The sequence below is a fragment of the Protopterus annectens genome, chromosome 2.part0 (genome assembly GCF_019279795.1).
Source record: "Protopterus annectens isolate FY-2018-M chromosome 2.part0, PAN1.0, whole genome shotgun sequence".
Classification (NCBI taxonomy): Eukaryota; Metazoa; Chordata; order Ceratodontiformes; family Protopteridae; genus Protopterus; species Protopterus annectens.
The window spans coordinates 1,589,361,799-1,589,386,932 of NC_056728.1; the positions used below are offsets into that span (position 1 = coordinate 1,589,361,799).

Below are 25,134 nucleotides of genomic sequence, written 5' to 3' on the forward strand. Positions count from 1 at the left end.
AACCAAAAGTATGAGAATCTGGATATTCTGCAAAATTACTGACAATTGAAAGGTATGCTGTTCTCTAAAATGAGGTAAAATAACCAGTACAGTTCTCAGAATATGAGTCTATTCCATTTTGTCACTGTTTGCTTTCATTCCACAATGAAAGCAGCACCCTGTGATTGCTACCTGTTCTGTGATATTAATGGGAAATTTTAACACAGTAAAACTATAGCTGTATAACAAAAGCATTCTGTGATATACACCACTATAGCTTTATGTTTTGACTTTATGTTTAATCTTTGAAGATGTGCTCAGTGAATTATAATTAATACACTCAAATTCAATGGCTTGTGCTTTCAGACTGGCTTCCATGGTTCATACTATGTTAATAAGGATTGCCAAGCATGTAATTTGATGGAAGTGATTAATAAAGAAAATCCAGCTGGTGAAGAAACACTGCAGATGCTGTACAGGTGTGAGTTCTATAATACAAACTTTACTCTTCGTACTTATTAAAATTACTGCAGATCTACTGTAGCTTGCCTTGTAAAAGAAGTGATATCTTGCTGGCACTACTTCAGGTAGAAAAATGTGGTATTGATTCTCACAAGTTGGGCTTTTACATTTAATTTAAAAAGTATATATTATTACAACCACACAGGACTGCTACAAATCTGAACATGTGTGTGGAAAACAGCTGGACCAGTGCTGAGCTGTGTTTTGCATAATATGAAAGCAAAACATGACTTAATAGTCCAAACCTGAAGAGATACTGGATTTTACTAATTTCTGATCCAAAATAAGAGAATATGTAAAACTCATCCAAAGCCACTGGTGCTACCTAGGCCCTTACATAGCTGAACCTGTGGCAATCCACTGTAAATGTACTGAATTAAAATCAGTACTTCTTTTGCACAAATACTTTCAGTATCACCTGAACATATTAACTGCAAGGACTCATTTGGCATGACAGTCCTTGTGCTGGACTCCTCAATCTAGAACATGTATTCATTCTAATTTATTTATTTATATGTTTAATTTATTGAGTAGGTAAATGGACTGGTCCTAGGACCCTTTTCAGCCACTGCACAGACCATAAAACAATGTGAACTTTTATAGTAAATATTATGAAACTTGGAAAACATATAATGCATTTTAAATAGTCTAAAATAAATTTAATTCAGTGCAACCTTACCTGATCCTTTGTTAGAATCCAGGGACACAACTTCTGGATCTGTCAGAAGATTTTTGTAATGGTATTTATGAGAGTCATGGACTCTATGAAAGTGGTCTGGACTCTTAAGGGGAGAAAGGGGCTGGGAATCAGGCTGCAGAGATGCTGCATTAAAAAGAATCATCAAGAACCTCAGGAGTACTGGAAGTATCACTAGAGTCTAGGTTATGGCTGGCCCAGAGACTGCCTGCACCTAGTCTGGGCCTGAGATAACTTCTCAGATTCCTAGATGAAGGATTCCTTCATTCTATGAAGGATATTCCCAAAGGAAAGATCATCAGGTGGTAAGGCTGAGGAAACAATTCCTCATAATTAGAATCCATAAAAGAGACTGGGGACAACTGGTCCACACAAGACTGTTTCTGCCCCTTTTAGTCACAGGAAATCTGGGTATTCCTGGAGAGAAGGCTTCCTTTTCCTTTTTTGTAGGGAGGGAGAATCCCTGTGTCAGGTTCTATTCAGAGGTTAACTATCTGGATTTCAAAAATTCAGTGAAGTCTGGATATGTTTCAAAAATGTCCAGAGAAAAGACATGCAGAGCGTGGAACTGAGCAATGGCTAGGGCAAACTGACCAATAACCTTTTGGGCTTTGTTGTCTTGGTTCTTGGTTTGGGTGTGTGGTCAGGCTTACAGATCTTGGGGCACAGGCAGATGACTAAAATATCTATCCATTCCCCTTTGACTTGCTTCCTAAGATCCTAGGGATACCATGCTCCCCTTTGGAAATCACTGCTTACATATCAGAGATCTGGACCTGCACAGTGGCTCCAGGCCCAACGGATAACACAGACAATTCAGTTTGCAAAGACATGGCAGAGACTTAACAGTGTGGTGGATTCCAGAACAGCTACACCAGAGGCTTCGGTTGAAGTAGGTCCCAGGTCTGATGGCTGTGAAACTACTTCTCCAATACTACTACCTTTCAGTCTATTTTGGACAGAGGTGTAGCTAGCTGTTTTTGTGCCCTGACCACCAATCTACTACCACTACTCTCAACTTTAAGTTGGATTAATTTTTTTCTCCTTTTAAACTATAGCAAACTGCTTGCTTTATTTGTAGCAAGTCAAGAGAAAGATATTCTGCTACTAAAATGTAGCAAATTGCATGCTACATTTGTAACAAGCAGCTGGCATCATTTTTGCCACACACAAAGTGCTACAGAGCTTCAATTCTGACCACAAATGCAACAGCAGCATTTAAATGTTAGTATACACTGAAGACTGATTGGGATCTGTTGATTGCACCCCCTATCAATTTGAGACAGGTATAGCTGCCCCCTTCACCACCCCAGCTACGCTTCTGATTTTAAGAAGTCAGAAGTGGGACTGGCAGATAATACAGCATGTCTAGGCCAACCACAAGATCTCAATGTCCATGTGCTAAAACAGACAAATAAAATGAAAATCTCTGTGTGTAATCTGCTTCCTACACATCTTAGGCACTCAATAACCTTCTGTACTGACATCTTTAAAAAAGATAAGAATTCTGAGCTGACAGAGTGACAGTGAAGCTACTGAGTATAAGACATTAACTTGACTGCAGAAAGAAAAAAATGAAGATGGCTCCATCTGACTACCACTGACATCCTGACATCGAAAGAGTAGGCCTGCCAGGCCATGAGGGTAAAGGTGAAAGTCCTGGTATTATGCCTGGCCTTTGGTCTCCTACAGGCAAGAATTCCAAGAGTCAGTACTGTAACAGTGAATTATGAAGAACATTACCTAGATGTGAAACTTAAATTATATACACACACCAAAGCAACTTGCTATAAGCAAAATTGTGCAGTTTTGGTAATAAAATTTTTTACACAGTACAATTAAAGGTAACTATATCATCTTATTTAATATCTTTTATAAGCAGCATGACAATTTTAAATAGAGTGAGCACAACTTAATCATTACACATTTCTACAATGTAAGATTCTATATTTTTGTTTCATATTACATTCCCAATTGGAACAGCACAATAACTTTTTTACAGGTCAAATACAACACTTGAGGAAAACAAGAACACAGAATGATGTAATGCAGGGTAGAAGTTAGTGAAAGTAATTATTTTATTTTATTTAAATATGTATACTAGGCTAGTGGACTGGACCAGTTTCGGTCACCTCCTGGGCCACAGGTAAGCAGCATACATATAATAGCTGAAAGCAGATTCTGTACATGCGGTTATTTACACATTAATCAGACAAACTGTCTAAACATTTTCAGTATAGAATGATAATAATAGCAAAGTGGCAATCAGACAATATGCATAACCGCTTCAGTACAGAAAGAAATTAAGAGCATAAAGCAATGCAACAAAGTAACTCAATGAGGTAATGCAAATGGATGCAATTTTGTGTAAAGATCATAGGATCAGAGGAGTTTACTAGGCTATCGACTCAGAGGTAATTTCAAGCCTAGCCGTTTCATCCCAATGTAATACCATTGATATGCTAGTCAGTACCCAGGATTGCATTTAGTGATGACTGCCCATGTCCAGGAGGGTTGTAGGTGCTATCCCTGGTAAGAATTTATGGTGCCCCATCCACTCATCCAGGTTCCTCTGGAACAGTGTTATAGACATGCTCTGTTTCACATGAATTGGTAGCATAATCCAAAGATGAAGCAGTCACCGAGAGACAAATTTGTCCCTCCAGCCTGTCCTATTTAAGCTGCAGGCCATATTTAGGTCCCTGGAACAGGTAGCTCTAGTCCCATTTGGTTTACGGATATGCAGTAAGTTCATTAGGTTTGGGTCTGAGATTGTTCTGTAAGCGAGGCATAAGTCTCCCCTAAGAAGTCTATACAATACAGAGTATAGTGACAGGGACTTTAGTCAGTCTGTGTAAGGCATGTGCTGAAGTCCCTTGATGTTCTTTGTTAGAAATATCTGAGGTCTCTCCAGTTGTTGCAAGTGTTTTGTACAGTACATGCTGAACGGGGGCACTATATTCAATTATGGGCCAGATTAGTAATGAGTATAGAGGGATTATAACCTCCTTTGCTCTCGAGGTGATGCCTTTACTAATCAAGTGTGCTATGCAGAAAGCCTTCCTTACTACAGCAAACACATGGTGGTCGGGTTAAGGTCGAGTCAACTTGTGATCCTAGATCCTTTACCACTTTGTGGGTACTTAGAGTGTCGTTGTTGATTTGATAATGTGAAGGGACATTGTTTTTGCCAAAGGGAATGATGATGCATTTCTTTGCATTCAGTTTGAAACCGTGACTAAGATACCAATCGTTGGTCTGTGTAAGACCCTTCTGGAATATACTGACATTGTTTGGGGATTCAGTAATTGCACCCAGTTTGCAGTCGCCCTCAGATTTCGCCAGCTACAACCCTTTCGTTTTCTCCTGAACTTCTGAGAAGTATACACCAAACAGTAGGGGGCCCAGCACTGACACCTGTGGCACCCTGCTGGTGACTGGTCTGCTGGTTGATGTGGAGTCACCCACTTTGAAAGTGTGCATCCGGTTTGTGCGCCAGTTGGCAACCCATCTTATAGCAAAGGGGTTTACATTCAGTTTGCTAAGTTTATCAGTAATATCTGAGTGTGGGATTGTATTGCAAGCCTTTGCCAAGTCAATGTATGCTGTGTGCACAGAGTTCCTCACAATGGCCCTGGTCACATTTTCAAACAAATCCATCATATTTAATAGGCAGGATCTGCCCTTAAGGATGCTGAATTGGGTTGGATCCAGGGTTTAGAGGTCACCTATGTCTTTATTTATGAGGTCCATAACGATACATTCCACGGCCTTACAGATGAGGTTGGTCAGGCTTATGGGTCTGTATTTCACTGAGTCTGTTGCTAGGCCACCTTTGTGAAGGGAATAACTGTTGCTATTCTCCATTCTGCAGGAACAAAGCCTATGGTTAGGCTATGATTGAAAAGGGTACTTAATGGTGGTGCTAGTTCATGTTTTAGCCTGTTTAGAAGACAGCATGGGATGCCATCCAGTCCCATAGGCACTGTGTTTTTTGCCTTGGACAGGGCTTTAATGACCTGCTGTTCAGATATGAAGGATTGGGGGGAGTTTGGGGGAAGGTTTGTAATAAGTTTGGAGGGGATAAGGGAGTGAAATCTAAAACAAACCTATCTGCTAGCAGGTTTGCTATCTCTGTGGGGTCAGTGTGTGTGATACTATTAGTCACTAGTTCTGCACATGCTAGGGTCCTATCTTTTAGGCTACATACGTAGCTGTAAATGGCCTTATGGTTATCTTTGGCTGTGCTTGCTATTTTTTTCTCAAAGTAGCCCTTAGAGGATTTGACATGTTGTCTTATTTGCCTGTTGAGGCTGAGGAGAGTGGTTTTCCATTGTTGGGGCCTTGCCTTTGAGCTTCAATTCTGACCACAAATGCAACAGCAGCATTTAAATGTTAGTATACACTGAAGACTGATTGGGATCTGTTGATTGCACCCCCTATCAATTTGAGACAGGTATAGCTGCCCCCTTCACCACCCCAGCTACGCTTCTGATTTTAAGAAGTCAGAAGTGGGACTGGCAGATAATACAGCATGTCTAGGCCAACCACAAGATCTCAATGTCCATGTGCTAAAACAGACAAATAAAATGAAAATCTCTGTGTGTAATCTGCTTCCTACACATCTTAGGCACTCAATAACCTTCTGTACTGACATCTTTAAAAAAGATAAGAATTCTGAGCTGACAGAGTGACAGTGAAGCTACTGAGTATAAGACATTAACTTGACTGCAGAAAGAAAAAAATGAAGATGGCTCCATCTGACTACCACTGACATCCTGACATCGAAAGAGTAGGGCGTCTGCCAGGCCATGAGGGTAAAGGTGAAAGTCCTGGTATTATGCCTGGCCTTTGGTCTCCTACAGGCAAGAATTCCAAGAGTCAGTACTGTAACAGTGAATTATGAAGAACATTACCTAGATGTGAAACTTAAATTATATACACACACCAAAGCAACTTGCTATAAGCAAAATTGTGCAGTTTTGGTAATAAAATTTTTTACACAGTACAATTAAAGGTAACTATATCATCTTATTTAATATCTTTTATAAGCAGCATGACAATTTTAAATAGAGTGAGCACAACTTAATCATTACACATTTCTACAATGTAAGATTCTATATTTTTGTTTCATATTACATTCCCAATTGGAACAGCACAATAACTTTTTTACAGGTCAAATACAACACTTGAGGAAAACAAGAACACAGAATGATGTAATGCAGGGTAGAAGTTAGTGAAAGTAATTATTTTATTTTATTTAAATATGTATACTAGGCTAGTGGACTGGACCAGTTTCGGTCACCTCCTGGGCCACAGGTAAGCAGCATACATATAATAGCTGAAAGCAGATTCTGTACATGCGGTTATTTACACATTAATCAGACAAACTGTCTAAACATTTTCAGTATAGAATGATAATAATAGCAAAGTGGCAATCAGACAATATGCATAACCGTTTCAGTACAGAAAGAAATTAAGAGCATAAAGCAATGCAACAAAGTAACTCAATGAGGTAATGCAAATGGATGCAATTTTGTGTAAAGATCATAGGATCAGAGGAGTTTACTAGGCTATCGACTCAGAGGTAATTTCAAGCCTAGCCGTTTCATCCCAATGTAATACCATTGATATGCTAGTCAGTACCCAGGATTGCATTTAGTGATGACTGCCCATGTCCAGGAGGGTTGTAGGTGCTATCCCTGGTAAAAATTTATGGTGCCCCATCCACTCATCCAGGTTCCTCTGGAACAGTGTTATAGACATGCTCTGTTTCACATGAATTGGTAGCATAATCCAAAGATGAAGCAGTCACCGAGAGACAAATTTGTCCCTCCAGCCTGTCCTATTTAAGCTGCAGGCCATATTTAGGTCCCTGGAACAGGTAGCTCTAGTCCCATTTGGTTTACGGATATGCAGTAAGTTCATTAGGTTTGGGTCTGAGATTGTTCTGTAAGCGAGGCATAAGTCTCCCCTAAGAAGTCTATACAATACAGAGTATAGTGACAGGGACTTTAGTCAGTCTGTGTAAGGCATGTGCTGAAGTCCCTTGATGTTCTTTGTTAGAAATATCTGAGGTCTCTCCAATTGTTGCAAGTGTTTTGTACAGTACATGCTGAATGGGGGCACTATATTCAATTATGGGCCAGATTAGTAATGAGTATAGAGGGATTATAACCTCCTTTGCTCTCGAGGTGATGCCTTTACTAATCAAGTGTGCTATGCAGAAAGCCTTCCTTACTACAGCAAACACATGGTGGTCGAAGTTAAGGTCGCAGTCAACTTGTGATCCTAGATCCTTTACCACTTTGTGGGTACTTAGAGTGTCGTTGTTGATTTGATAATGTGAAGGGACATTGTTTTTGCCAAAGGGAATGATGATGCATTTCTTTGCATTCAGTTTGAAACCGTGACTAAGATACCAATCGTTGGTCTGTGTAAGACCCTTCTGGAATATACTGACATTGTTTGGGGATTCAGTAATTGCACCCAGTTTGCAGTCGTCCTCAGATTTCGTCAGCTACAACCCTTTCGTTTTCTCCTGAACTTCTGAGAAGTATACACCAAACAGTAGGGGGCCCAGCACTGACACCTGTGGCACCCTGCTGGTGACTGGTCTGCTGGTTGATGTGGAGTCACCCACTTTGAAAGTGTGCATCCGGTTTGTGCGCCAGTTGGCAACCCATCTTATAGCAAAGGGGTTTACATTCAGTTTGCTAAGTTTATCAGTAATATCTGAGTGTGGGATTGTATTGCAAGCCTTTGCCAAGTCAATGTATGCTGTGTGCACAGAGTTCCCTCGTCAATGGCCCTGGTCACATTTTCAAACAAATCCATCATATTTAATAGGCAGGATCTGCCCTTAAGGATGCTGAATTGGGTTGGATCCAGGGTTTAGAGGTCACCTATGTCTTTATTTATGAGGTCCATAACGATACATTCCACGGCCTTACAGATGAGGTTGGTCAGGCTTATGGGTCTGTATTTCACTGAGTCTGTTGCTAGGCCACCTTTGTGAAGGGGAATAACTGTTGCTATTCTCCATTCTGCAGGAACAAAGCCTATGGTTAGGCTATGATTGAAAAGGGTACTTAATGGTGGTGCTAGTTCATGTTTTAGCCTGTTTAGAAGACAGCATGGGATGCCATCCAGTCCCATAGGCACTGTGTTTTTTGCCTTGGACAGGGCTTTAATGACCTGCTGTTCAGATATGTAGGATTGGGGGGAGTTTGGGGGAAGGTTTGTAATAAGTTTGGAGGGGATAAGGGAGTGAAATCTAAAACAAACCTATCTGCTAGCAGGTTTGCTATCTCTGTGGGGTCAGTGTGTGTGATACTATTAGTCACTAGTTCTGCACATGCTAGGGTCCTATCTTTTAGGCTACATACGTAGCTGTAAATGGCCTTATGGTTATCTTTGGCTGTGCTTGCTATTTTTTTCTCAAAGTAGCCCTTAGAGGATTTGACATGTTGTCTTATTTGCCTGTTGAGGCTGAGGAGAGTGGTTTTCCATTGTTGGGGCCTTGCCTTTGTTTTTTTGGACTGCAACATTTTGCATTTATTGTAAAGTTTGTTGATGCTGGATGTCCACCATTGTGGCTTGTTTTTACTTGGAGCTCTGGCTTTGATTCTTTCTGGCACAGCTGAGTCTATACACTTATGCAAGTGATTGTACAGGGCTTTAGTGTAAGCTTCAGTGTAGTTACCACTTTTAGTTGGGGATGGGACTTGGAATGCATTTATACCTTCACCTAGGAGAGTATAGTTTGCTTTGGTGAAGGATTTTAGTCTGATTTCGCCCTTTGTGAGTTCTGGTGTTAGTGCCAGCTCAAAGGTGACTGATTTGTGATCAGATTTAACTAATGAGGGTCTAACAGTTGTAGCAGTGCATCTCTTTGACATTTTGGTGAGGACCAACTCTAGTATTCTTGTTCCTCTTGTCGGGGTATGAACAATTTGTTCCAGAGCATTTGAGTTAACAAAGTCAAGGAACTTTTGCGCTAGTGAGTTAGGGCTAGCATAGATTTCCCAGTTGATGGTGGGATAAATGAAATCCTCCATATCCAGAGTGTTCAGGAATATCTGGATCGACTCCAGTTTGGTCAAGTAGGCTTCATGGCCATCATGACTCATGCAGGGGGGAACTAAAACTGGCTATGACTTGAATGAGGGTCTTATCCACAGTAACGTGAACTTGGAGTAACTCCATGGAGTTGCCCAGTCTAACTAGACGAGAAGCAAATTTATCTCTAATATAGATAGAAACACCACCTCCTTTTGTTCTCACATGTTCGTGTTGTGGTCTGAAGGTGTAGAAGGCATTGCAGCATTGCAAGGCCAGGGTACTCTCTTAGGCCTTGAACCAGGTTTCTGTGACTGCACAGATATCTACATCTTCCAGGACAGAAGTGGTTCCAGGGTGTGCAGTTTTTGGTTTAAGCTCCTAGCATTTAGCAGCATGACTCTTATTTTGTTATGATGGCAAATTTCACATTGGTAAGTTTTTTTTTGAGACCTTGCCTAAAAAAAGGTACTATGGGGGAGGCAAGAGCCTTTGCCAGCAGCCAAAAGCCTAGTGGTGCCAGGTGCAAACTGTCTCTGACAAAGCAGCTAGGTTTGTCGACCATGGCTTCCCAGGTGAACTGAAACTGGATTTCCTTTGAATGACACCAAAACATAAGCCAATTATTGAAATCAATATTTTTTTGTTTATACTGTTGTATCATTCTAGGTGAGGGTAGTATGCTGCTCAAGGCTAGGGACATACCTGCCTGGGACACATACTCAGAGAGCTCAGTCATGTCTTTCAATATAGTCCAGTGAGGTACGTCTCAGGTCATTCACTCCAACAAACTATGACAGAGTCATAATGGTGCTTGTTGTTGAGAGACCTGAGTCCATGTGTGATCTGATGAATCCTGGCACCAGACAGGCAGATGACCGTGACTTTCTTCTTGTCCAGCCTGGTCAGTGGGACATCCATATGTCTCACTACGGAGTCTCCTATGACAAGAAAATTTGGTTTATGAATGTTACGCCTTACGGGTAGATGAGACACTGAAGTTACTATGTGTCATGGGTGCTGTGGGAACAGTGTTAGTTGAAGCAGTCTTGTGTTTTGGAGCTCTCTGGTGTTTCGGTAAGGTTTTTTTGAGAGAACCTCTGCGTATGTTGATTTTTGTGTTTGATGCATACTATGTGTATGAGTAGTGATACTATGTGTATGCGTAGTGGTGGGTGGGCTAACAACCTCTTCAGTGTTACTGTTTCGAGTGCGAGAGAGCATGGATTCGAGATTCTGGGTGTAGATACATCTCTCGCACTCTGTACTGGAGTGAGTTATTAGTAGAGGATGGTCAGTGTACATGAGGCATTTGCTACACTGCCTTAAAAGACCCAAATCAACAAGGCTGGCAGGGGAAACAAGGGTAGTCCAACTGACCATAATGCTGGGTTGAAGAACTGTTATCACAAGAGGGAGGACTTTTCAGGGATGTTCAAGAAGGAGCTCAGTGGATGGCTATTTCTGCCGGGGTTTTTTTTTTTGCTGGTGGTTTAATAGGCTAGACCTCACTGGCAGTATTTCTTTGACCAGAAAATTATTGTGGATGAGGGCTACACTAATATGATACAGTTGTATCTACAGGGAAAAACTGTTAAATTTATCTCCCGGACATGACACACAATTCCATAGCAGTGCAAGATGCTGTATGATATACAAACAAGCAGAAAGCTGCTCAAACATAAAGCTTAAATACCAGAAGCTAAAAACTTGAAAAAAAAAACTTTAAAAAGGTTCAAAAGAACCAATGAGGATGCTTACTCCAAGCCCTAGACCAACTACCTTTTGCCAGACAGGTTCCAATCAGCACACTTCTCTCACTAGAGTGCAGAAGGGCCTTTTTCAATCAAAGATGGCCTGGAAAATGTGCTCAGAACAGTCAATAAAAACAGAACCAGATGCAGCAAACCTGTTTCTGGACTGTGCTACAGCTACTAGCTACCCTAGTTTCAGTGAGAAACACTAAAGAATGTTTAACACAACAGAAAAATACTAGTGAGACACTAAAAAAGAGATGAAGTAAACTTCAATAAAAATCATACATTTGGTATTAACACAAAGTTACAATCCATGAGGGACTCAGTGCATTCTACGAAATGTGCAGAAATGTAACAAATCATGGAGAGAGCAATTAACATCAATACTACAAAGTTAGCTAGCATATTTGAAGCAATTGAATTTTTCAGTGTGTACCTACATAATTTCAGTTTTCCTTTTAAGTGAAAGACTCTGCAGTTCTGTAATGTGGTTGAGAAGAGAGCTCAATGAAGCAGATGGTAGCTTGAGGAAAAGATCTTCCCAGACAGCAAGTGAATATGTAGGTCTGGATAGCATGACGGTAGCATTGCTTCTTAATATACAGGAGGACTCATGTACTAGTAGTTTGTTAGCCACTGCTGGAAAGTAATAATCATTTACAGGTTAGCAGGTAAGGAAGTTAAGGATTCAGGAAATCCTGGATGATATAGGAAGCCAACTGACTTAATTAACAGTAGTGCAGTGGTGCTCTGTAAGGCTAGCAAGATGAATGGACTTGAGGGTCTTATTTTTAGTTATATGAAGGGAAGAGATGTTCTGTCCTGATAGGAGCAATTGTAACCATAGAGTACTCAAGCCTGGGAAGAAGATTAACAGCAGTGGCTTGACATACTTTGCGTGCACATTGGAGAATTTATATGCCACTTTAAGTTGTATACAAACCTTTGGGATAAAGGAGTAGATATCAGCATGAAAGGACAGAGTCTCATCTAGTAAGAGCCCCAGACATCTTTTCTGAGTGATGAGGGGGTCTGAAAAAATAGGATTCTGAAGGTTACTGAGTTGTTTGGCTGTTACAAAGGCCATACCCTAGTCATGTCGTATTGACGGCAAGTTTATTTTTGGCTGGATTATAATGCAGACTTAGTTGCATTGACTATGAACTTATTTGCATCAAGCCAGGTCAGGGAGAAGTCTTTTTGCAGAGCCAGTGAAAGATGGTGAATTGATTTGTGGTTTCAAGTAAGAACAATGCCATCTGCATAAAGTATCATTTTTAGACAAGAATGATCCCATGGTAGTCTGCTTATAAACAGTGAGAAGAAAAGGAGACAGCACAGAAACTTAAGGAATTCTGATTGTTAGAGAGAGAGAGACAGATGAAAAATTGTTTCTTTTACCAGAAATGGTAAAAGTTCTATTAGTGAAGTAATTATGGAACAAAAAAAAGAAAACTGATTAGAAATCTAAGTTTACTATTTTTCAGCAGAAAGTCATAATTCAATTCACCAGTTCAAAGACTTCTTTAGGGCCAAGAAGTATAGCCCTAATCAAAAGACCTTTCTCCATGTTAAGAATAAATTTCTGAGTTGGCAAAGACGGCAGCCTGAGTGCTATAATGTGGAAAGAACCCATACTGTTTATCTGTGAGGAAGTCATATTTCTGTGTACATTCTAGAATTTGCTCATACATAAGTTTTTGTAATATTTTTGTTGAGGAGCAAAGGTTTGCAATTGGCCTATAGTCATTGGGGGTCTTTCAGTGAGATACGATTTATAGACAGATGATAGCATGTTTGAAGCAAGCAAATACAATTAGCAGGAAAATAATGCTAAAAGTAATCCGCAGTATGAAAGTACTGTAAGTTATATTGAGAAAGGGGTTAGGTAAAAGAAAATATGAGCATAATTTAAATAATCAAGCAAAATAGAGAATGAAGTAATTCTTTAAATGTATTCAAAAGAGCTGAATAATGTACTGAAAGTAATGTGTAGTGTCAAATCACTGAGGCTTATACATTGAGAAATTGGTTAATTAGAAGAAAAGATGAGAATAATTAATTTAAATAACCAAGTAAAATAGAAAATGGAGCAATCTCCTAAGTGTCATACTCAAAAATGTTGAACAAGGAACACTGCTTAGCTTGTTGCTTCATTATGACAGTCCATCTTTCCATTTTACTGTTTATCTAAAAAAGCAAACAAATACAAACCATAGGTCCTGAACTAAAGCTATGACTACCTAAAACTGTGAAAGCTGGTATCTGATCTTCCCTTTCTTCAAGATATAGTAAACTCAGACTTACTGTATTTAGAGATAAGGATTGGGGTAAAGTCCCCACAAGGGAGCACACGGGGTGACGCCCTTTGCAGAAAAAAAAAGTTTGAAGTCTGAGGCTATAGGAATATGATGATAAGCGTCCTTTAAATCTAGAGTAACCAAAAGCTGAAAGGGTGAATAACAGGTTACAGAATGTGAAGGGGCAGCATTTTGAACTTTGGGACTTTCGCAAGCTTACTGAAAAAAAAAAAAAGAAATATCTAGGAATGGTATCCATGAGGTTCCTTAATTTGGTACCAGAAGCATACTTGAATAAAAACCTTTTCCTGTCATGGGGTTAACATCCAAACAAATTAGAAATAATACTCTGAACCACATTGTTTTAGGGGATATAGCTGATGGCCCTTTTTGAACTGGCTTGTATTTAGGCCAGAATGTGCTGGCCCTAGGAGCTATTTTGGGGAAGAATCAAAGGATGGAGAGAAACAGAAAGTACAGCTGTGTATGTAAACTTACCATAACAGTAGCTGTTTGCATGGTCAACACTGCAATAGACTTAGCTATATAAGTTATATGTTGACTATGATATAGCAGCTGGCCAGGTTCCAAAGCTTAAGTACACCTTTCATGTGCCCAGACCATTCACAACTCGAGCAGAAAATGTGCAAAGCCCTTCACAGCTTTTATGCAAACTGAAAGAGGGAGGCTAGAGCCTTGAAAAAGTTCAATACTAGGTATAAAATAATCAATGCCCTCACCCTGGCAGATGCAAATCAAACAAAAATAAATGTGGGTGGAGGGAGGGAATTACTACTGCAACAGTGATCATTCGAACATATACTGTTACGGTAAGTTTACTTACACAACTGTACTATGTTTACCATTTGAGCACTATTGTAGTGAACATATCTATATGAGGTAAAATAACAGACAATAAGATTTAGGAGAAGGAAGGATGAGGGTCCAAGAATCCTAGCAAATCCTATTGTAGACCTGAAAAAGAAATTCATTTTGTAATGTTTTGTAAATGTATGTAGAGAGGACCAAGTTGCTGTCTCTAGAATACGTTTAGAGCCCATCCTTTTCCAAAAAGCCACTGATGAAGCCATGGCCCTAGTAAAATGTACCTTGTCCCTACCTGGGACAGACTTGCTATGGTGGGAATAACAAAAGGAGATAGCATGGGACAACCATTTGGTGACAGTCTGCTTTGACAGAGGTTGTCTGTTTCTTACCTTATAAGAAGTGAATAACCAGGCAACATTTCTGAAGGTTCTTAGTTCTGTCAAGATAGTATCCAAGTTGTTTTTGGACATTCAGAGTTTGAAGAATCCTTTATCCCTCATTTTAGGTTTTGGAAAGATGACGTGGAGATGGACAGCTTGGTTCAAAGTAAACTTGGATACCACTTAAGGCATAAAAGAAGGATTAGTTCTCAAAAAAAACCCCTATCTTTGCTAAGAATGTGATAAGTCTGACCCATCACATGAGCTTGCAACTCATATATTTTATTTTGAACAGTCGAAAATGTATTCCTCTATTTTGGAGCGTTTCTCCAACAGTCTCCACTGGAAATGGACATTTCAGTCCCTAGACAGACTTTTCCGGTAAACAAAAATAGACAAATAAAAAAATAAATATACTCTTCTTGCAGAAGTCAGAGCAATCAGCAAAATTGTTTTACATGTTAAAAACTTCAAATCAGTCTGATAAACTGGTTCAAATGGAGCAAAAGTTAATTTTTCCATAACAAAATTAAGATCTCAAGGAGTAGTCACCTGTCTTCTAAGTGGATGGATATTTTGAGCCCCTTTCAAAAATATCTTGGAATGGGAGTACAATGAAAGAGAGGGATACATGGGCTGACATGCTGCCATGGCTGGCAGATGAACCTTGACAGAGGAGTATTAAAGGCCAGAGGATAATAACTCACACAAATATTGTAAAACCAGAGAAATACTATCCTTAAAAGAGTCTTGATTTTCAGTATGGTACCAATTAAAAAATATTTTTCATTTGCTAATATACAATTACTAGTGCACATCCACAGAAAACAGATGCCTAAAAGGCATTAAAACTATCATCCGGGTAATTAGCTGAAGTTGCTTTTAGATGGAGTGTATAAAAAAAACCCTGTCTTGTGTGAAGAGGTTTGTAAGGAAGCTTATGGTAATTGTCCTTAGCCATTTTTAGAGAACAACTGTTGCTTAGGCCAGAAGGGAGTTACCACAATGATCCTTGGAGAGTCATTCTGAATCTTCAGAATGACCCTGAATATTAGTGGAAAGGGGAAAGGTAACAGGAAAATTTCCATCCAATGAAATGAGAATATATCTGTTTTTCAGTCCTGCTTGCAAGGAATCCTGGACCAGAACTTTGATTGTCATTTGTTGTGAACTGATGTAAGTTTATCTATCTGAGGTGTTCCCCACAGCTGGATTAAATCTTGGAAGACCCCCTGATTCAATTTTCATTTGTGAAGGTTTGTCCAGGTCCTGCTCTGCCACAAAATTTTGCTCTGATGGAATAAGATGCCTGTAGAGTGAGATTGTGCTGAATAGCTATATCTCAGACTACCACGGCTAATTTGCAGACAGGGTAAAATGTGGATCCTCCCATTTTTGTTTATGTACCACATCACTGCAATGTTATCTATAATCACTTGCAGAGGTCCAAGAGACCAAAGATGAGTGTGAAAGATGAGTGCATCTATAATTCCCAACATCTTTTATATGCTTATGTGTTTTGATGGGTCTATATTAGATCACCAAATACTTAAAAAAGTGAACGGTGATTAATCAGCCCTATGTAAGCGAAAGCTTACAGTTTCGAACTGTCAGAACAGCGATTTATTTCCTAGGGAAAAAAAAATCGCTGTTCCAACAACAAAAAAAAACACTTTACACATTACATTAAGTGGGGGGCTTCGCCCCCTACCCCCCTACTTAAATATACCAACTCCGAGACCGCACTACAGTGCCGAAAACAACAAAGTAACGAAGTGGCCTGGGAAAGAATTCTCTCAAAAGCCGCTTCGATATTTTGCCGTTTCAGGCTTTTCAGTTTGACCAAGACGCATTTGAAAGAATGCGTCTTCGGACTTATAATAGGGAACCGCTTTGATCTACCTTTCTTGTTCCAAGGTCCCTGCAATTTTACCCCAAAGAGACAGCTTCCCAAGCAAAATTTGGGGCAGCTGTTGTTACAGACTGTACTGGAACTGGAAAAAAGAATGGAAGACCAGGATTTGGCTAAAACTGGTTTCTTTACCAATGCATTTCCCTTTTTACAAATCCTAAAACCTGAAATTTGAAACTTCAGGTGATGTTGATGTCAAGACCACACAGATTTTAGGTACTACTGTATCTTTCTCATATGGCATCTGGCTAGAGGAATCACAAGAATCATAGATGCCATGAATCCTAGAATTCTGTGGAATTCCATTGCTGAAGTCCTGGACTAAGTGAAGAAGCTCAGGAATAGATCTAGATAGATTTACTTTTTCTTGTAGAAGAAACACTCTTTGAAGTATCTAACAGACACCCCAGGAATGCAATCCTGTGAGAAGGCATCAAACTAGACTTCAGAATGTTATTCTAAAAAGCCAGTCTGCAAAAGAGATCTCTAACCCAAATGATGGACTCCAGACACTTTGAAAAAGACTGCAAATATAAGTAAGTCCTCTAAATAAGGACAATGTGAATACACTGCAATAAGCATTAGGATATCAATGAAGCAAGACATTTTATAAACACTCCTGGAGCAGTGGATAACACAAATGGTAATGCAGATAACTGAAAGTATAATCCAGACATGGAAAACCTTAAAATGTTTGAAATATGAAGCTATAGCAACATGATGATAAACATCTGGAGTTACCATAAAGCTGAAAGGGTGTGTGATGTTCCTGCTCTGTGCCACTGATCAAGGAGTCTCAATCCACACCATGGACCCAGCGAGGGACGTTGACTTGGAGCAAAAGTAGATACACACAGTATATCCTGATGCAGCTCATTGCACTAAGCACAATTTCCCTTAAGAACACACAGAGAACACACTCAGTTCAGAGGCTGGGTTTCCCCTCTATCTCTCTCTATTTCCCCAATAAGACTCCCTGCTGGCACAGCTGTAGACTTGAGTCGTCATCCAAGTGTTCCAAGCCAAGTCCTCCACCGCCTTCTCTGTGAAACCAGTGCTGTATGTCCCTGCTCCAAACAGCTGACACACACAATCTTTGAGATTTGATTTTCATACACACACACACACACACACACACACACACACACACACACACACACACACACACACACACAAAGGCTGGCACAGACTTACCACCTATACCCAGACTATAAGGTAGTTCCACCACCACCAGAACACTCCAAAGCCAGCTACTCTAAAGCTCTTACAAGGGTATCCAATTATACTGAGTAAAATTAATACTAATACAAATGGAAGTGTTTGACCAATGCAGCAAGGCTTTCAGGAGCGGCTACAGTGTAGCCAAATAAATATACATACTCTCAAAGGTTAAAATATTCTCTAAAAGCCCAGTCACAATGAAAAGCTTAAATATATTTAATAATAAATGGTAAAAAACATGAAAATATGAAATATCTATTTTAAAAAAACACAAGTTTCAATCACAGGAAATATTTAAAATAACACAGATGGAAAGATTCACATAGATACAGAAAAAACAATACTTAACTAATCTCACTATATTTTCCTGACTCATCTAAAGAATTACTATTCCCCGGTTACTTACTAAAGTAAGGCAATATGAAGTGGGTGAGTGGTCTTCCTTCTTTGTCAGGTTTCAAAAACAGACTGCCCTGAGACTTCTGTCTCATCTAGTACAGAATGACATCACATACATCTGGTCATTTGACTGTGATTTCTGCACTGCATTGCTTTCCTAGAAACTGAACCAAAATCACAGGGTGAATAAACGGTAACATTGTGAAGTGATAGCATTTTGAACTTTAGGACTTTCACAGACTGATTGAGAAAGTAAAGATCTAGATTCTGATAAAATTTGTCTCTCCACCAAAGAATCTTCCTTCTCACAAACCTCAAAAATTGGAATCTGGAATGCCAGGGGATACTGATATTGGGACCATACAGATTTTAGGAACCAATGAATGTTTCTCATGTGGAGTTTTACGTGAGGAATTATGAAAACTATGGATGCCATGACACATAGAATCCTGAGAAATTATCTTGCTGAAACAGTAGTCTGAGTGGAAAACTCAGGAAAAGATCTAGATACAGATCTACTTTTTTCCTGTAGAAGAAAATCTTTTGAACTGTGGTATGTAGGAGACACCTCAGAAAAACAATCCTATGAGAAGGAATTAAACAAGGCTTTTATATGTTCACTTGGAACCTTGGTCTGTGTAGGAGATCTCTCACCCAAGTGTGATATGCCTGACACTGAAATACTGCAAAGATAAGCAAGTCATCTAAATACGGAAAATTGGAATAACTTGCAGTTTGCTGTAGGCAATTACTGGAGATACACAGTTTGCAAATACTCATGGAGTAGTGGATAGTCCAAAGGGTAATGCAGAGAACTGTTAGAGTGATCCAGACACAGCAAACATTATGAAATGTCTGAAATCTTCAGCTACAGGAATATGATGATAAGCATTTTTTAAATCTAGGGTCACAAGGAAACTCAGATGGGGAATAAGAGGTATCAAGTTGTGAAGGTATAACATTTTGAACTTGGGCACTATCACAGCCTTGTTTAGAATGTAAAGATCCAGAATTGAACTCCATGAATCTTCTGTCTCTGGCACCAGAAACATTTTTGAAAAGAACCCTTCCCCTAGCTGAGGAAGAGGGCCTGCTTCTATCACCTCCTGAGTCACAGGTGCTGAATGATAGTAGGAAAAAAAGGACTTTAATTTGGCGGATAAGGGGGAATCCCCTGGAAAGGCGGGAGATACTTCCACTGCCATCTGCAACCTTGATGAATTACTTTCAGAACCTTATTGTCTGAAATTATCTGTTGCCAAAAAAGAAATGGAGATTCAGACTTGTTTGAAGGATTAAAGGTTTGCCAAGGCAGGAAGGAGGAGAGGAGTTTTGTAGAGAGTAATTCAGACTTGTTAGACTGCACTTTAAAGGGGAGAGGTGCCTTCCTTTCTTCTTGGAACCTCCCTGCCATTGCTTTTTAAAATATTCTTACCAGCACTTGCTGTGCTTGTGTACTTTGCTTTCTGTAAAAGATTGTAGAGGTACTACTAAACTCTTTGACAAACATGGAGAAGGATACAAACCTGAAAAATCTGTGAAATTCCTTGAATCAGCTTACCTCTGTCATCACAATTTTTAAAGACCTCTGCAGTAGATGATTCTAAAACTAACTCTCTGTCTAAGGGAAAATTAAAACTTTTAGCTTTAATGTCCTCAGGAAAGTTTTGAGTACAGAACCAAGCAAACCTCCTCAGTGTTAGCAGCCCTTAAAGTAACATCAGCTGAATGATAATTTTAAACATCATTAATTTAAACATCAGTTATCATTGTTGGGTCAGATCTGGTGTTAGAATCTAAAAGAATTATGAGATTAAGTAAATTTTTACAATTTCCTTGAGGCAGGAAAGCAGATAAGGTACACATACTAAACCTAGAGTACTTGATAATAGTTTTCACTCTTACAAACACTGGCTAATGTACAATGTATGTACTGTACCTGTGTACTATGTATGTATTCTACCTATGTTCCAAATTTCAGCTGTACACCACAAATCTATTAATTACCTTTATTTTTAAATTAATATTTTCTTGTTTGTTCTCTCCACTGTAACTGTTGATGTGCTGCATACCATTGTAAAAACATGTCTATTGTAATTTGTGTGTATACTGATCATGTCTAAATATCTAAATGTAGCTTTTCTCCTCAGGCTTCTGCTGAAAAAGGGCCTTTTCAGCTCAGTTAGGCACCCCCGGTTAACACATTTTTTTTTGTGTCTTTCGGCTTTTCCCGGTTAGGGGTCGACACAGTGGAACTCCGGTCCACTAATGATTGGTAGTTGATTTTTACGTGCCGAGTTACCAGCCCTGATGCACAACCTTCAACGAAGGTACGCCCATTCACGCATGTCTCTACAGAGAAGATGCTCTAGCTGAGAATCGAACCGGTCAGCGTCTTACTGTGAGGCGACAATGCTACCTCAGCACCACCACCGCGGTTAACAAATGTAAAATGAAATTTTAAAAATGGTTGTTGCATAGAAAAATACTTTTTTACCCCAATCTATCAAAAGCTTTCCCTTTCTAGTCAGAGGGGGAGGGATTGGCATTAACCAGGTACTTAGCAGCAGCTGGATTCACCACAGAAATCATTGCTGGGTCAGATCTGGTGTTAGAATCTAAAAGAATTATACGATTAAGTAACTTTTTACAATGTATCTACTTTCCTTGGGGCAGCATGTTGGCTGTCAAACATGTTAAAGCTATAACAAATACATCTTCCAATATTGAAAGAACGCAAGGAATTTGTGTAGGTACAGGAAATTCCATTTGCAATAAATCATATTGCTTCCTTAAAGATAGCAGAATGCCATTATGTTCCCACTGAAACAACAGATTTATTCTTGAAATAGTTTCAGAAAATAAAACTCCTTCAAACAAATGGACAAAAATAACACTTTTCTCAGAATCTGAATCAGCAACCTGAAGAGAAAACAGAAGCTGTCCCTTCACAATCATTTTGTGGTTCAAAATCTTGAACCTGTTCAGAAAATGAAGAATTATTTTTTTCTCTTGTCAGAAACAGCAGAACTGGAAAGGTCAAGAGTTAAACTAAACCCTGAGCTACACCCAATAAATCACTCCTGTCCAAAGCATACCTGTCAACTGCACGAAATTACTCGTTTCTTACTGAGTTTTGGGGTCCAAATAATGGGGTGCCACGATTCCCGAGTGGCACCCCTTCATTCCCTATTTTCTTTTTTAAATTTTTCTTTTCGCGCTTTTGGAGCTGACGTCATCACATGCGCGATGATGTCAGCTCCGTCAGCCTGTCAGAATTGAGCTCAAGGGCACACATTTCTGGCTGGCTGCAAGCACGCTACTGCTTGTAGGAATAACTTTCTTTTTTTCTCTGCTCTGGTACTGTTTAAGCATGGACATGGAGTAGAGTCTGAAGGAAACGTGAATTGACTAAAGGATTAGGCACTGCCAGTGCTAACATATTGTTAACTGAAGTTAAGGCTTCTCACTTGTCTTATGTTTACGTTAACTGAAGTTAAGGCTTTCACTGCTTTGTTATGTAAACTAATTGCTTAACTGACATAGACTGATGTCTTTCTTTGAACATGTGTGTGTGTGTGTGTGTGTGTGTAAATGCCCCCAACTGAATACACCTGGTGGCGTGAGGTACTCAGGCTCAAACCCCGTACCTTGGGTACAGGTAAAATTGAGCCTAAAGTCTCTAGCCATCACCACTTGTGAATTTATGCCTCATATTTTTGTTCTATTCCTCACTAAGTCTGTAATTTTCAGGATTTTTGTGGAGAAACACTGAAGGATTTAATTAATTTTGATTACAGGCACTCCTACTGTGTACAAAGAGAGCATTTGAGAAGGACAATCCCTGTAGCCTCTTAATCCTGCTGTGTTCCCTCCCTCAAAAAAAAAAAAAAATATATATATATATATATATATATATATATATATATATATATATATATATTCAGCTGCTCTTACTGTAAAGTACAGTTTTGTACCTACCATAAATGTAGATGTTCTGTGGGCTGTTATCTGTTCAGTTGTTTTTACTCTGCACTTATTACTGCTTGTTAGTAGCTTTCTAATTTAATGCCTTCTGCACTTGTTTTTTAGTCATTTGTTAATTTAATTGCATTTAATTAAACTGTATTTGCCGTAATATTGATATACGTGTGCTAGCCTGCACTGCTGTTGAATTACTGCTGTTTTAGCTGCTTTTCTGTAAAAAAAAAAAATTCCTAGCTTGTTTCCTGCCTTTCCTGTAACTTATCTAGTCCAGATACAGGCTTGCTGTATCCACGACTGTTTGTAAACTCCTGAGCACACCAAGCCTTTCTGTGTTGGAGAGAAGCCCTCTAGCTTATCAGTGGGAGTGGTAAGCACTAGGTAGCATATCTACTGCAGGAGAAGAGGTTTCTGGCCCAGAAATGACAGTTTATTGGCCGTTTGGGAAGCTCTTCCATCTCTTTCAACCTTCTGATTCAAAAGCCAGTGTTTGTGCTTGTTTCCTGCCTTTCCTGTTACTAGTCTAGTCCAGGTACAGATTTGCTGTATCCAGGACTCTTTGTAAGCTTCTGAGCCCCAGCCTTTGTGTGTTGGATGGAAGCCTTCTATCTTATCAGTGGGAGTGGTAAGCATCAGGTAGCCTATCTACCATGAGAAGAGTGGGTTTTGATCCATAAATTGTAGTTTATTGGCCGTTTAGGCAGTTTTCCATCTCTTTCAACTTGCTGGCTTAAAAGCCTGCGTTTGTGCTTGCTCCCCACCTTTTCTGTAACTAGTCTAGTCCAGGTACAGATTTGCTGTATCCAGGACTCTTTGTAAGCTTCTGAGCCCCCCACGCCTTTCTGTGTTGGTGGGAAGCCTTCTAGCTTATCAGTGGGAGTGGTAAGCATTAGGTAGCCTATCTACCACAAGAGGAATGGTTCCTGGCCCAGAAATTGTAGCTACTGGCTGTTTGGGCAGTTTTCTCCCATCTTTTTCAACTTTCTGGTTTAAAAGCCGCACTTGCACTTGTTTCCCACCTTTCCTGTTACTAGCCTAGACCAGATACAGAGTTGCTGTATCCAGGACTGTTCGTAAGCTTCTGAGCCCCGCAAGCCTTTCTGTGTTGGAGGGAAGCCTTCTAGCTTATCAGTGGGAGTGGTAAGCACTAGGTAGCCTATCTACCACAAGAGGAGTGGTTCTGGCCCAGAAATTGTAGTTTATTGGCCGTTTGGGCAGTTTTTTTTCCATCTCTCTCAACTTTCTGGTTTTAAAGCCCGTGTTTGTGCTTGATCCCCACCTTTCTTATAGCTAGTCTAGTCCAGGTACAGATTTGCTGTATCCAGGACTGTTTGTAAGCTTCTGAGCCCCCCCAAGCCTTTGTGTTGGAGTGCAGCCTTCTAGCTTATTAGTGGGAGTGGTAAGAACTAGGTAGCCTGTCTATCACAAGAGGAGTGGTTCTTGGCCCAGGATGTAACTAACCTACTGGAAAGCACTAGAAAGCCTTAAACTGATATAAGCCTTCTAGCTTAAAAGAGAGACTTTGGAGTGATTGAGTATCAGTTTTCTGTATTTTCTTGCTGTACTTAACTGTTTTCCACCTAAACGCTGATTTTCTAGCACTTATTGTGATTTAAAAGCTTGTTTTTTTTCATATATTGTACTTATTTGACTGCCTGCACTTTTAAAAAGTTGTTTTTGTTTAAATAAATTGTTTAACTGTTGTAGGCTACACACTAAAGTGCGATAGCCTTTTCTGATCGCTTGTAGTCATTTAAAGCTGTTTTAAGTGTACTTTTTACTGTTTTTGCCTTATCTTTTCAAAAAAAATAAATAAATAAATTTCTTGTTTCCCGTCCTTCTAAACTAGTATAGTCCAGTTTTCAGGCTAGTGCTGAATTCAGGGCTGTGTTACAAGTTTCTGAGTTGTCCATACCTTACTTGGATAGAGGGAAGTTTCTCTGTTCACCTGCAAGAGAGGGGAACTTTGAGCAGCCATCTGTCCCTGGAGGAGTGGTTCCAGCCCAGAAGTTAGTAGTTTAAAAAACGTGTTGCGCGGTTTTGTGCACCTGGCAGCACCATTTAGCTAGGGTTAAATTATTCCCGGCTCCACTAAGTCTCCTCTTCAGTTTTTCACTTGAAACTAGTTTAACTCTCAACCGAAGTACTCAAAAAGCATCCTACAGTCCAGCACTTGCTCAGACCTAATAGCAAGCACTAATATACCCCAACACTTGACTGCCCAGCAGGGCAAGGCTCTTTATCCAGCCCTCACCAACCAAGCGACTAAGCAGCTCACCCTACTATTCAGGCATGACCAAAGGGCAACTTCAGGTGTACTCACCAGTCCAGCTGGTGAATCTGGGTATCCTGAGGCAATGTTACAACTGCCTCATATACACAGACAGCCCTCTCTTACTACTACAAAACACTAACATATGTGAGAGATGCAATTATACAGCCATGCTGGAGGCTAAGGTATCTCCACCCAAGACTGGAACAGACAGTCATGAGGAGAAGGTTAACACTTGCACCACACCTCCAGCCTCACATAGACCTACTAAACCAGCAGTGGCAAAAAATACACATAAATACTCAAAATCATACTCGGAGGCTCTAAATAAAAACCTGCAAAAGCATCAGAGAGCTCCAAAGCAGACAACCACAAAACCTGCACCTTCTGTCACAAACCAGACAACACATAAAACACAAAATCAATGTGCCGGACAATCACAGCCCTTAAGACGAAATAACATACCTAACACACTAGTAATACGTGACTCAATAGTCAGGCACACTGACGCCCCACCCACTAGGCTGGACAAGGAGAAGGTTACTGTTAGCTGCCTGTCGGGAGCCAGAATCCGCCACATAACACAAGCACTCAGGTCACTCCAGAACAAGTACAAATATGACTCTGTCATTGTTCATGTTGGTGTGAATGACCTGAGCCATACCTCCCTGGACTACATGAAAAGAGACATGGAAGAGCTCTCTGATCATGTAGCCCAGGCGGGTATGACCCTGACCCTGAGTAGCATCCTGCCCTCACCAAGAATGATACCTCAGTATAAAGAAAAAATGATCAATTTCAACAATTGGCTAAGCTTCTGGT

The 25,134-nt window shown here is 39.9% G+C and overlaps 1 protein-coding gene across 2 annotated transcripts in view; it reads right to left on the reverse strand.

The window, feature by feature from the left end:
* The window catches only part of FGF2 (fibroblast growth factor 2), a 470,449-nt gene that overhangs the window by 376,313 nt on the left and 69,002 nt on the right, over positions 1-25,134 (reverse strand). Inside the window, exon 2 of one of the 2 annotated variants that reach the window (XM_044061696.1) lies at positions 5,148-6,057. The exons of the other annotated variant lie outside the window; for it this stretch is intronic. Coding sequence (XP_043917631.1) covers positions 5,963-6,057 — 95 coding nt within the window. The 3' untranslated portion in view covers positions 5,148-5,962. Of the gene's footprint in view, positions 1-5,147; positions 6,058-25,134 lie in introns of those variants that run through there. 2 annotated transcript variants of the gene reach the window in all.